Raw genomic sequence first — 12020 nt, 5'->3', positions numbered from 1 at the left:
TTTTTGTTGAGTCATAGGGGTTATTTATATATTCTGAATCCTAGACCCTTATCAGTATATTTATAAATGTTTTCTTTCATTCTGTGGGTTGAGTTGTCTTTTCACTTTCTTTGTTCTTTCTTTTGTCTTTCTTTGTCATCATACTTTATGATTTCTTGTGAACCAAATATTTTCTAGAGGACAAGCATTGTAAGTATTAACATCGGAATCAGTGAAAATGATCAGTATAGATCAAGTTTTTAAGCGATACTTTCTCAGAAATGTATGTGTACAGGCCATTGAAGATTATCTATAAGCAATTGGTCTTGGGACGGGTGGATCGTGAGGTCAGGAGATTGAGAACATCCTGGCTAACACGGTGAAACCCCGTCTGTACTAAAAAATACAAAAAACTAGCCGGGCGAGGTGGCGGGCGCCTGTAGTCCCAGCTACTTGGGAGGCTGAGACAGGAGAATGGCGTGAACCTGGGAGGCGGAGCTTGCAGTGAGCTGAGATCCGGCCACTGCACTCCAGCCCGGGCAACAGAGCGAGACTCTGTCTCAAAAAAAAAAAAAAAAAAAAAAAAATAAATAAATAAATAAATAAATAAATAATTAAAAAAAAAGGAAAAGTATAATTTTTGAAGAACTCTCTTGCCCTGCGAGAGTGATCTAATATGAATGAATAAAATATATTTCCGTAGTTGAACTGAAAATAGGTACATCTCTGTTGTTGAATTCTAATAATTTTATTCTCTTTAAAAATTCACATAGAGTACAATTACCAGTGTTCTTTTGAACTTGCTATTTTCTCAAAATTCATATAGCTATCCCAATAACACTCTTAAAGCCTTAAGCATGGTAATTTTATAAAGCCTCTTCTTTCAATGTGTCTCCTAAAGTCCCCTTATAAAATGTCTTCTTTTAAAATAGCCATCTTCAGAATACTTTATGATGCAGAGTTTTATTTATGTATGTTGGTTGTTTCAAGCCACTTCACATCATGGTTGTTGTATGATCAATGTGGCAAGAGTGAATATAAGACAATGCAAATATGGACCACTAGTTATGTTGAAACTCAGACCCTTTGAGGATGCAAAAGAGAACCAGCAAGTATGCATCCTTCAAGTTGAGTAAAAGTTAAACAAACATACACCAGATAGAAACAAACAACAACAAAATCCTTATGGCTTTGTTGATCACCGTGGTGTTTAATTGACTCTATTTTAAGACGTTTCTGCACTTAGCCCTCTCTCCCTACTCAAGGTGCAGCAAATCACTTTCTTGTTAATAATGCATGTCTATATCTTATCTTGGCTGTGTCTGTATTGCAGTCCACGGTTCAAGTCCTCAAGGCCACTGCCAGCACCCTGGCACACAGGGGCCCTCTGCTGTCATTGTTGTCCTGTTGACTGCTAAAGAACTCAGACTAACAATGGTACTGCCCACATTCATAAGTTACTTTGTGCTTGTTGCCATCTGTTGCCTTTCAAGTCTTTTCTGGAATCTAATGGGTTTTTTTTTGTTTGTTTTATTTTGTTCTGTTTGGTCTGGAACCCAGAAGACATTTATCTAGTAAAATGTTAGGTGATAATTTCCTAAGACTTATTTCAACAGATTTAAACATTTTTTCTTTAACATAGGTGAGTCAAAGTCACACTACACAAAAGTTAAGCATGTTTCCATCACCACTTTGCAGATAATAAAACCTTTTCATTTCCATGTCCATGGGGAACTATGCACCCCAAGGTCCTCCACACATGGGAGGGAAGAATCTGTTCAGGAACTCTCTGAAGTCAGTATTCATCAAGAAATGGGTATTTTGGATGAGCACACCACATGAGCATTTCCACGAAGCGGACATTTTCACTCCAGGCTTCAATGTCCTTCATTCAGTGAGAGAAAAGTCAAAGGCCTGAAGGTTTTCCTTGATCCTTTCAGGATTAAAGCTTTTAGGAATGACAGCCACCCCTTGCTGGATGTTGAAATGCAAAACAACTTGAGCTGTCATCTTATTGCACCTTTTTAGAAGTGCACCCTTTAACGAAGGCGGAGAAGACATATTTGTCAAGGTGGGATTCCTAGTGGTCTCCAAAGGGCTATATGCAATCATGACAATGTCATGTTATTGGCAAAATTTCAAAAGTTTTGTCTGGGTGTAATATGGGTGGCACACAATGTCGTTGCTGACTGGCTTGGGTTTGAGTCCTGGGTTGTTCTGGATGAGCTCCAGCTGGCCTGCTGTTAAAACTGGATACTCCGAGCGATTTCACCAAGCCAGCATCTTTGCAAGCTTCCAAAGTTTCCTAAGTGGCACACAGATTTGACTTGTGATATAACCATTTGCCATTCTCACGTATAGGGTAGACTTCATCTCCTGGCTTACGGACCATGGGTATTTCAATGATGTAAAGATCCACACAGTCTAGCTGGAGGACCTTGAGCATCCTCTCTAGGCTTGGGCAGACCAGCTCTGGGTCATGATTTGTAGCCCACAGCTTTCCACAGTAGAAGATATCCTTCCTCTGCACCTTTCCTTCTGCTATTTCCCCTGATGGCCTCCCCAACTGTGTCTTCATTTTGGTAGATGTAGGCTTCATCAGTGTGTCAGCACCTCAGGTCGATGACAACCTTCACTGATGCAGACCCAGACTAAATGTAGAGACAGACTACTTGGGCTTTAGTGACATCTCTACCTACCACCTATTTGGTGTGTGGCCTTGATTAAGTCATTGGCTCTCTTAGGGGCCAAATTAGACTCTGAGTAGGTACCAAGTCTGACGACAGGAATGCTGTTTCCATCACTTAGAGGTATGTGGTGATTTGCAGGACTCACTTCTTCATAGTGTCCTTTGATGCACAAAAGCTTTTAATTTTGATGAAGTCCAATGTATTAATTTTATATTGAATTGCTGTGACTTTGGAGTCTTGGCTATTCTTGTACGTTAATTTTTTCATATCAGTTTTGGAATCAGCTCATCTTGTCCTAAAACTTTTGTTGGTATTTTCAATGAAATAGATTGACTAATTAAGGGAGAAGTGTGGTCTCCTTAAAAGAGAGCTTCCTATCAAAGAAGGGTATGCCTTTCCATTTACCCAAGTCCTTTTGGCGTTCTTCAGCAATGTTTTAAAGTTTGTTTCATATAGATATATTACAATTTTTAGACGAAGTTTATGCCTAGGTTTTAATGTTTTACTATTCTAAATTACTCTGATGTTTAAATGTTGGCAACTAACACAAGTGTTTAAAATACTATGTGAGCTACAGTATTTCAATCTATTCTATGATCCAAATTCAGGCCAAGTTCAGATCTGCAAACTCAGATCTACTCCAGCTCTTTGCTTTATAGATAAGGAAGCTGAAGTCTAGAGATGTTGAGTGACTGACTCCAGGCCACACAGCAAGTAGATGGTAGGTAGAGATGCCACTAAAACCCCAGGAATCTGTCTCTACATTTGTCCTGACTCTGAATCCAGGGCTCTGTCATTTTACCAGCCACCATAAAATATTTGATAGTCTAGGAAAACGGCAAATGTTCTTATATCCATCAAGAACTTGTATTTGCCTAGAGATGGACTTTACCAATCAAGATAGGAATTAGATAAGAATTATTTTTTAATTTTTTTTTTCATCTTTTTTTCTGAGATGGAGTTTTGCTCTGTCGCCCAGGCTGGAGTGCAGTGGTGCGATCTTGGCTCACTGCAAACTCCACTTACCAGGTTCACGCCATTCTCCTACCTCAGCCTCCCGAGTAGCTGGGACTACAGGCGCCCACCACCACGCCCGGCTAATTTTTTGTATTTTTAGCAGAGATGGGGTTTCACCGTGTTAGCCAGGATGATCTCAATCTTCTGACCTAGTGATCCACCCACCTCAGCCTCCCAAAGTGCTGGGATTACAGGTGTGAGCCACCACGCCTGGCCAAGAATTATTTTTTTTAAAAAGGAACATTAAAACAATGGTCAAATGAGAGAAAAAGCAAAATTCAGACAGACAGATACATACACACACCCCAAACCCTCAGACCTCCAGGGCTTCCTGCCTGTGAACCGAAAGGGGGAGTGTGAGTTTCTTGGCCTGTCGGCAGGTGCTTCTCAAAGGCCCCACAGTCTTCCACTTCCTGGGGAGGTAGCAGCAGAATAAAACCAGCAGACACTCCTTTTCTCCTCATCCTCCCGGCCACCGCTGCCTCAGCCTCTGCCTCCCAGCCTCTTTCTGAGGGAAAGGACAAGATGAAGTGGAAGGAGCTTGTCACCGCAGCCATCCTGCAGGCACAGTTCCCAATTACAGGTAGGGCCGATGTGTCCACGGCAGGGAACTTCTAGAAACTCTTTGTGTATGTTATGGGGGGGGGGGGGGCGGAGGTGGGCGTGGGTAGTGGAGGGTGGTGAGGGGCTGGGGTCTCCTTCGAATCCTGCCCTCCTCAAATCAATGGGCAAGTGAGCAGTGAGGGGTTTGGCCCGGTGCTGGCATCGGCTCCATCACAGCCGAGCTGGACATCAGTTCAGAGCCAGCTGCTAGAAAACACAGCTCCTCCGGGTACAGATTTTTCCAGTGATAAGAGAGGAAGGAAGAAGGAAACAAGAGAGCAAACAAGGCAGGCCCAGGGTGGAGAAACGGAGAGGGAGTGTTTCACAGAACCTGGACAGGATCAGAAAATGTCAGCCAGGCCGTGTTTCGTGCTGCGACCTTCTAGTCTCCTCAGCTTCTTTCACCCTCTGGCTGGCTCCGTCACTCAGCCCCTTTTTTCTTCCTTCGCCGACAAAGATTTCATTGGTCAGTCAAGGTCATGGCCTCAAACACCCCAGTGGGCCCGGGAGTAAGTGGGGGTAACCAAGGACGAAAGGGGCACGGGCAGGAAGCACTGGGCGGCAGCCTCCACGGCGCCTTCGCTACCTCATGGCCAAGGGTCCGTGTCTAGGCTCAACCCTGTCATGGCTGTCCCCACACCCCACCGCCTGGGGCTGCCGGATGACGCACCGTCCCGGGCTCCGTGACTCACGCCAACCCGCCCCTTAGGCGGCCATCTAGCCCAGCCAGAGGGCCAGGCGTTGACAGAACATGGGGCAGATGAGAGGATGTGCCTGGTTAAGTCACCACCAGAAGCAGCGCCCAGCCAACAAGAGCGCTCGCTCCTCACCTCATTCCCGTTCGTGGGAGCTCGGCTTTGCTGCAAGCCTTTAGCTTCCACCATGTTTTCTAGCCTAGGTAATGAGGAAGAAAACCAGTGAAAAGAGGGCAAGACAAACTGCTCAGGGGGGATTGGCCTCGTGGCATCTTCCTGAGAAGTGGGGCAGGCTGAATTTCAATCTAAAGGAACAGGGAAGGTGGAGCAAGCAAGTGTCCTCGGCCCACCTGACCGCTCCTGGAAGCTCACCTTGGTGTGGGAATTTGTGTAGGGGCCCTGTTGGGACGGCAGGAGAGGCCATGGGCACTTCTGCTCCCACCAGGGAGCAGGGCACAGCCCGGACTAGCGCCTGGGGGATTCTGAGGCCTGTGCAGCTGCAGGGGTTTCTGTCAGATCACAGCTGTTTTCTCAGAAGAGGCTTGTGGGGTCTGAGTCACACACACAGTGTGGCAGAGTGAACGTGCCTGAGCTTGCTCAGAGCAGCCCATCCTTATGTGCTGGGGACAAGGGGACGCAGAACAGCTGGAATTTAGTGACTGCAGGGGAGACAGCCGGGGCAATAGCTCCAGCCTCTGAGCTTCAGCCTTGGGACACCCCACCAGGGAGATCATGTAACCTTTTAGGGTCTTTACCTGCAGTTTCCTCACTGGTCCATTTGTGTTCAGCTTGGAGAGACCAAGGTAGGGGCAAAGTGAAGTTAGAAAAATGAAAGGCTGCTGGGTGGATGTGGCTGCCAAGCGTAGTAAACAGAACCCCACCCAGCAGACAAGATGGGGGCCATGCCCCATTTCCACAAATAGGGGGCAGGAGGAGAAAACTGCACATTGGCTGGATTTTTTGCTTCTCAGTGCCACTTACTTTGCCTCTGTGGAGACTGACATTTTAGCTATTTTAAATAAGGCTAATAGACAAAAGTTTTTCAAAGTATAATAGCCCAGACAACAGGTACGGTAAGACAAGGTGTGACTCAGAGAGGCCTCAACACCGAGGGCTGCGGTGGTGCTTGTGCTGCCTGAGGGGACACCTCCACAGTCTTCTAAGAGCGGAAAGTCCGCTTATAGCATTTCAGTCAGGTCTTCTCTCTCTTCTTGCTCAGTTAAGTGACCCATTGCATACGCCCCTTTTAAAATGTCTACTTTTTACTAAGCTATTGCATTTGCATTTCTTTGGAAACGACCAGATTATTAGGATCAAAGCAAATGATGACCTGGTCTGTCCACATGAGGAGGCCTCGCTAAGAGAGAGTCTACCAAGACGGTCACCCGGGCTTGAGGCCAGAAGAACCTATGATGGCATGCCTGCTGGCATGGGCACACTTGTGCCTGCAGAGCCCTTAGTGCCTCTAACTCCCTACTCTGCAGTAGCCAAGAATGCACCCGGCGGTCAGTGTGGTCTTTGTCTTTTATCAGTGAGGAGATGCAGCTCTGACATGCAGCCTTGGGAAACACAAGGCTTCCAGGCTTGTGAGCAGCTCTGCTTTTAGGAAGGTGGCTGGACGTGGTGGAAAGAGCCAGGCTAATCTCAGGTGGTGTCCCAGCGCTGCCGCTTCCTAGCTGTGCAACCTTAGGCAAGTGACTTAACCTCTCTGGGCCTTGGTTTTCTCATGTCTAAAGAAAGAATTATAATACCTTCTTTGCAGAGATGTGACAATGAGAAGTAATGTAATGTGTTCAATACATAGTAGACAGCCAATAAGTAAAAATTGTATTTACTATTACCATTATTACATCTTGGACTGTCTTCTTGTTCTCAAAACCCAGAAACAGGAGATGGAAACTCACGGCTGGGATTCTTAATTTGCTTTCAATGTGTTGTAAAGCAGCAGTGGGCATTTTCTCCATCAGTTGCAATCCAACTCATCCCTCTTCTGATTTCTGGGCACACCCATACCAGCACAGAAACATAACAATGATCCCGGGGGTAGGCCTGATGGTGAACAAGGAGCAAAGCTCTGGCTGGTCATAGGATGACTGTTACATCCACCATTTTCATTTTTTAAAGATACTTATTCTGTAGGGGAATATTCTCCCGAAGTAAAAGCATGTCTGATAAAATATATACAAGATGGGGGCCATGCCCCATTTCCACAAATAGGGGGCAGGGGAATTGGCTGGATTTTTTTACTTCTCAGTGCCACTTACTTTGCCTCTGTGGAGACTGACATTTTAGCTATCTTAGATAAGGCTAATAGACAAAAGTTTTTCAAAGTATCACTTTGAAGGGAATTAGAAACAAAATCCACCCAGTCATCACTGGTCGGGGTAGCCACCTAGATTCTGAAGCCAAAGGGCTATTGCGGGTACACAGTGACTGAGTATCTAAATGCAAACTTCTTGAACACAAAATCTTTGCTAACATTGCTGCGAGGTGAATGTCAGGCAAGCTGTTAAGTGACACCAGTACACATTTTTCATCAAAGGCATTCTCACCATCAGATTGCTTCGCCCTCCAATCGCCTAGCTCTGCTCATCCAAATGAACTATTTCATTTTTCGATTTTAGCGTTTCTCAGGCTTACTAGCCTAAAGGTCACATCTGCTGCTGCTAAGCATCCGCCAGAAACAGTCCTGGGGAGCTCTGGCTTAGGTGAATAACCACTGCTCTACTTAATTTTAAATTCTTCGTATTTTTGCTTTTGTTCTTTAAAAAAATGCATTTAATTGTTATTGGATATACAATTTTCCAGTCAAAAGTTACCCAGCATTGTGTCTCTGCTTTGTTCAGAAAGGTCCAGATGCTCTGAGGGAAGTCTCTTAGATTAGAGTTGTCCAAACACGCACTTTGGGAATCCTTTCTCCCAAGCCTTATTTATCTAAGGCTTAGGACCTTACATAGGTCAGATAATTGATTTAATAAATACTGGAAATAGTTCAAAATAAATTTCTTAGCTCTGCTTGGGCCAAGGCTAATTTTTATTAACACTGAAGTGATGGTGTTAGTCACTTTGAACAAACATTCAATTTGGTTAAAAAAAAAAATTGAACCGGTCATTTGACCTGTTAATCGAAACAAAATGATCACTTTAGTCAGTGCATGTACATAGTATGTAGTATGTCTTCCGGTCTAAAAAACAACTTTAAGTTCCCTGAAAACAAAGACACCCCTGTCACACTCACAGTTCTACCCAGCACTTAGCATGGTACCTGGAGCAGAGTCAATGTGCAATAAGTATCAATAAGAATTGTTGAATGCACATTGGGAGGCCGAGGCGGGTGGACCACCTGAGGTCAGGAATTTGAGACCAGCCTGGCCAATGTGGTGAAACCCCATCTCCACTAAAAAATGCAAAAAATTAACTGGGCATGGTGGTGCGTGCCTGTAGTCCCAACTACTTGGAAGGCTAAAGCAGCAGAATCACTTAAACCTGGGAGGCGGAGGTTGCAGTGAGCTGAGATCGTACCACTGCACTCCAGCCTGGGCAACAAAGCAAGATTCCATCTCAAAAAAATAAATAAAATTAAAATAAAATAAGAATTGTCGAACGAATTAAAAGGTGAGTGAATGAAGGAGATCTAGATGCTTTCATATGATTAAATTAACTTTAATAGTTTATTTGGCAGGTATATTGAATTGGCATTATTTGGACCTTTCCTCTAGAGAACGTAGTATTAAACAATGTATTTTAAAAACAAAACAAAAACCAGAAATTAAACAGGTGGAGGGGACAGGGCAGTTTGAGTGATTAGAATTATTTGAAATGAGTTGCAAGGATGGTTTAAGATAAAACCCTGCCGTTATTAAAATTTTCTGGTTGGACCATATGAAATTTCCACTATTTGTTTATTTCAGATCTACAAAAATGATAATTTCATATGATTCAACTAACATTACAACTAAAAATAAAGAAATATGTTCATTTTTTTCTGATTAGGCTTTAACACTGGAGAAAAGCAGAAAATAAACAAGACTAACACTGTTGGAGATTGTTAACTAATGAACTAAGAATAAACTAATGAAAGGCATCAAGTAGAAAAAGACTGGATTATAGTATAAATCGCAGTATCCAATCCAATCACCCAGTTTCCTCAAAATATAGAAAGAAAAAGCAAGATACTTACTGTTAGTCTGGTTTGATCCAGGTTACTAAATAAATATTTCAGGCAGCCAATATTTTTCTCTTCTCTTAGTTTGAGATATTTTAATAAAGATATAAAAACCACTGAAAGAAGTTAAATTTTTTTCAAAATTCCTAACAAGCCAGCCCAATAATATTGCATTCTCACTTCTTTATATTCCAATCCAACTTTTTTTACAAGTGAGTACATATCTTTTTATAGCTATCATAAAAAAGTTTCAAGTGCTTTTTTTCTTAGTATTTTATTGTAAGCAGTGTTTTCATGTTTAGCCTTTGTGATTGTTTTTAATTGCTATGTAAGCTTCCGTAACGTCCATGCATCGTATTTTCTTCACTATTTCCTTATTGTTGTACATTTGGACTATTTCTAATTTTTGTTATTTTAGCTAATCCTACAAGAAAATCTTTACATATGTAGCTTTTGTTACTTTCTTGGGCAAATCCAGGAATGACAATTGAAAGAATAGGTTAAAGTAAAACAGCATTTTGCAGGATACGCTAGACTTCTGTTGAAAACAATCCCATCAAGGAAAGAAAATGTTTCTCTAACTCTCTGTGACCATCTCCAAGCCTTTGTGTCTTCTCTGGAGCAGGCACTATGGTGGAGGGAGAGGAGGCTCTGGAGCCAGAAGTCCTGTGCAGCCTTCCCCTCCCCACCTCAGAACCCCGTTCTTCCTCTGTGAGATGGCGGCAATGGTGCCTCCTCACGCAGGGGACTGTGGAGCGGAGATCTGATTCGGAAGTGCCTAAACACAAAAGGCACTTGGAAAGCCAGAACCATTAGCATATGTGTCTCAGTTTCCCAATCTGCAAAATAGAATATCATTTTCCCAGTGCAGTAATGGGGAAACACTGGACTGACATGCTTTTTTTCTTCCTCTGTCATTACATTGCAGTATATAGCTGGGCAGAAATTTCTCTCTAGGCTTTAGTTTTAGCATCTGTGAGATAAGAAATGATGAGAGGGTTGAACATCCCTTTTAGCTACAAAATAAGTTGGGTGTGGTCTTGAAATTGCAAAGTTTTAAAGAACGTTTAATGACTCAGCCCCCGATCCTTACCCCACCCCACAGGTATTGGCTCTCAGAATTCAGAGCCTGAACTTCCTTCTTCCTTGCCTCTCCAAATAGTTTTTAAATCTGGGTTCTCACCTTATCACAATATTTTTAACGTTCTAAATGGGAGCCTCTGCTGTGAAAAATCCAAGGACAAAGTCCATCCCTTCTGCTTGTGCATCGGCTGCAGATTTATTGGGTGCCATGCAAGGACTTCGGTTGGTGAGAACGGACTTGAAGAGAAAGCAAATTAGTGCCCGAAGCAGCCAAATTGCAGTGGTGAAAAAGTTAGGCGTTTGCACTGTCCACTTTGCTTGCCTGTTATGATTTGTGCTACTCAGCAACTAATTTTCAGGCTCAAGCAGAAAAAAATAAATAGAAAGCTTTAGAACAAAGACAAGCAGGACCCTTGCCAGTCCAGACCGCCGTTCTCTGAGTGCAGCCATCCCTTTATAGTTGCAAAATGCATTTCCATGCCTTTGTTTACTGGATCCTCATAACCATCCTATGGCAAGTAGCAGAAAAGGTAGCAGGATTTATCTCTTCTCATAAATGAAGAAAGTGAGGCTGATAGGTCTGGTGACTTGCCTACGAGTAGAACCAGGCCACAAGCATGGTTTCTCGGGGCCCTTGTACAGGGCCCGCACCCTGAACAGTGTGCAGCTGCTCGCCCAGGTCCGTGCACCGTCATATACCCAAAGACTGAATTCTGAAGCCTACTATTAAAAATATTCCCCTTACTAAGCACTTAATCTTTTCCTCTCAATTTTTATAGTAAAAAATAATTATTTTGATGCTGAACATTCTCATTTGATACACATTTTCTGCTGAGTATGAATATTAGGTTATTAATATAGAACTATGTTTTTCTAGAACATATTATTATGGTTCTAAATGGAGAACTTACACTTTCTCCAAATCTGATAAATCCATGGTTTCCATTTTACTCTCAGAAAATGTATCTATTTTGGAACTACTTGAGAGGGATGGGCCTCAATTTGCAGTTCAACCCACTCCTGTGTGTGCAGGTGTGCACTGCTCACCACGCCACCTTATGCAGAGGTTATAACTAAAATGTAAGTTAAATCATATTTGAGAGGTTTTGCCCTGAATGAATTGCCCATAATTAATCTGCTTGGTAAGAGTGGATCTCCATGTGGTGTGAAGGTTTTATGTGTATGAGATTCTCTAAAAGAACAGCACGCCGTCACGCACAGACTCTGAATTGAGATTTGTTTTTTTGCGAACTCCTCCAGGACTGGGAGAGTTATCTTTGAATGACAAATGTCTATAATCTATTCACAATTATTTATGTCACATTTTAGCCTGGGGTTCACCCGCAGGCTTGGCGCAGGTAGTGCAAATCCTTGTGCTGTTGACTAGAGCAAAGCAAAAGATGGTTTTCTGGTGCTCAGAACAAATGCATGAAGCATTAAACAGCTGGAGATGTGAATATCTGAGACTCTTAGTGGGCTACCCCCAAAGCTGGCTGAGAGGAGGGCTGGGAAGAGGGGAAGTATTCAAGTGCTGCAGCAGGATGTCTGTGATGGGCTGTAGGTGCTGTTGCCTTTGCCAAGCCATGGCAGGTGGGGAGGAGGGCTCAGAATGGAAACCAACATCACCATTTAAGATTAACAAACCTCTACTCCCCTCTTTTGCTGTAGACACTAGAGTCTACTGTGTCATCTTGTATTTTGCTAATTCCCCACCATGCAAAATTGTACTGGCTCCAAGACAGAATGTGAATGTCAGCGCTCAGTTAGACCTGCCCTTTCGTCATCTGG

At 43.2% G+C, this 12020-nt stretch overlaps 1 protein-coding gene and 1 pseudogene across 2 annotated transcripts in view; one reads left to right on the top strand and one right to left on the bottom strand.

Annotated features, from left to right (window-relative positions):
* Nucleotides 1-891: 891 nt before the first annotated feature.
* Nucleotides 892-4150, bottom strand: LOC104668987 (annotated as a pseudogene).
* CD247 (CD247 molecule) overlaps nt 4044-12020 on the top strand; it is a 91349-nt gene continuing 83372 nt past the window's right edge. Inside the window, exon 1 of one of the 2 annotated variants that reach the window (XM_030936360.1) lies at nt 4044-4269. In XM_030936360.1, the coding sequence (XP_030792220.1) occupies nt 4212-4269 (58 nt within the window). In that variant the 5' untranslated portion in view covers nt 4044-4211. The remainder of the gene's footprint in view (nt 4270-12020) is intronic. The other variant, XM_010371798.2, reaches the window with a different exon arrangement.

The sequence above is a fragment of the Rhinopithecus roxellana genome, chromosome 8, assembly GCF_007565055.1.
Source record: "Rhinopithecus roxellana isolate Shanxi Qingling chromosome 8, ASM756505v1, whole genome shotgun sequence".
In the NCBI taxonomy this organism is placed as follows: domain Eukaryota; kingdom Metazoa; phylum Chordata; class Mammalia; order Primates; family Cercopithecidae; genus Rhinopithecus; species Rhinopithecus roxellana.
This window is presented reverse-complemented; position numbering and strand designations above follow the sequence as displayed.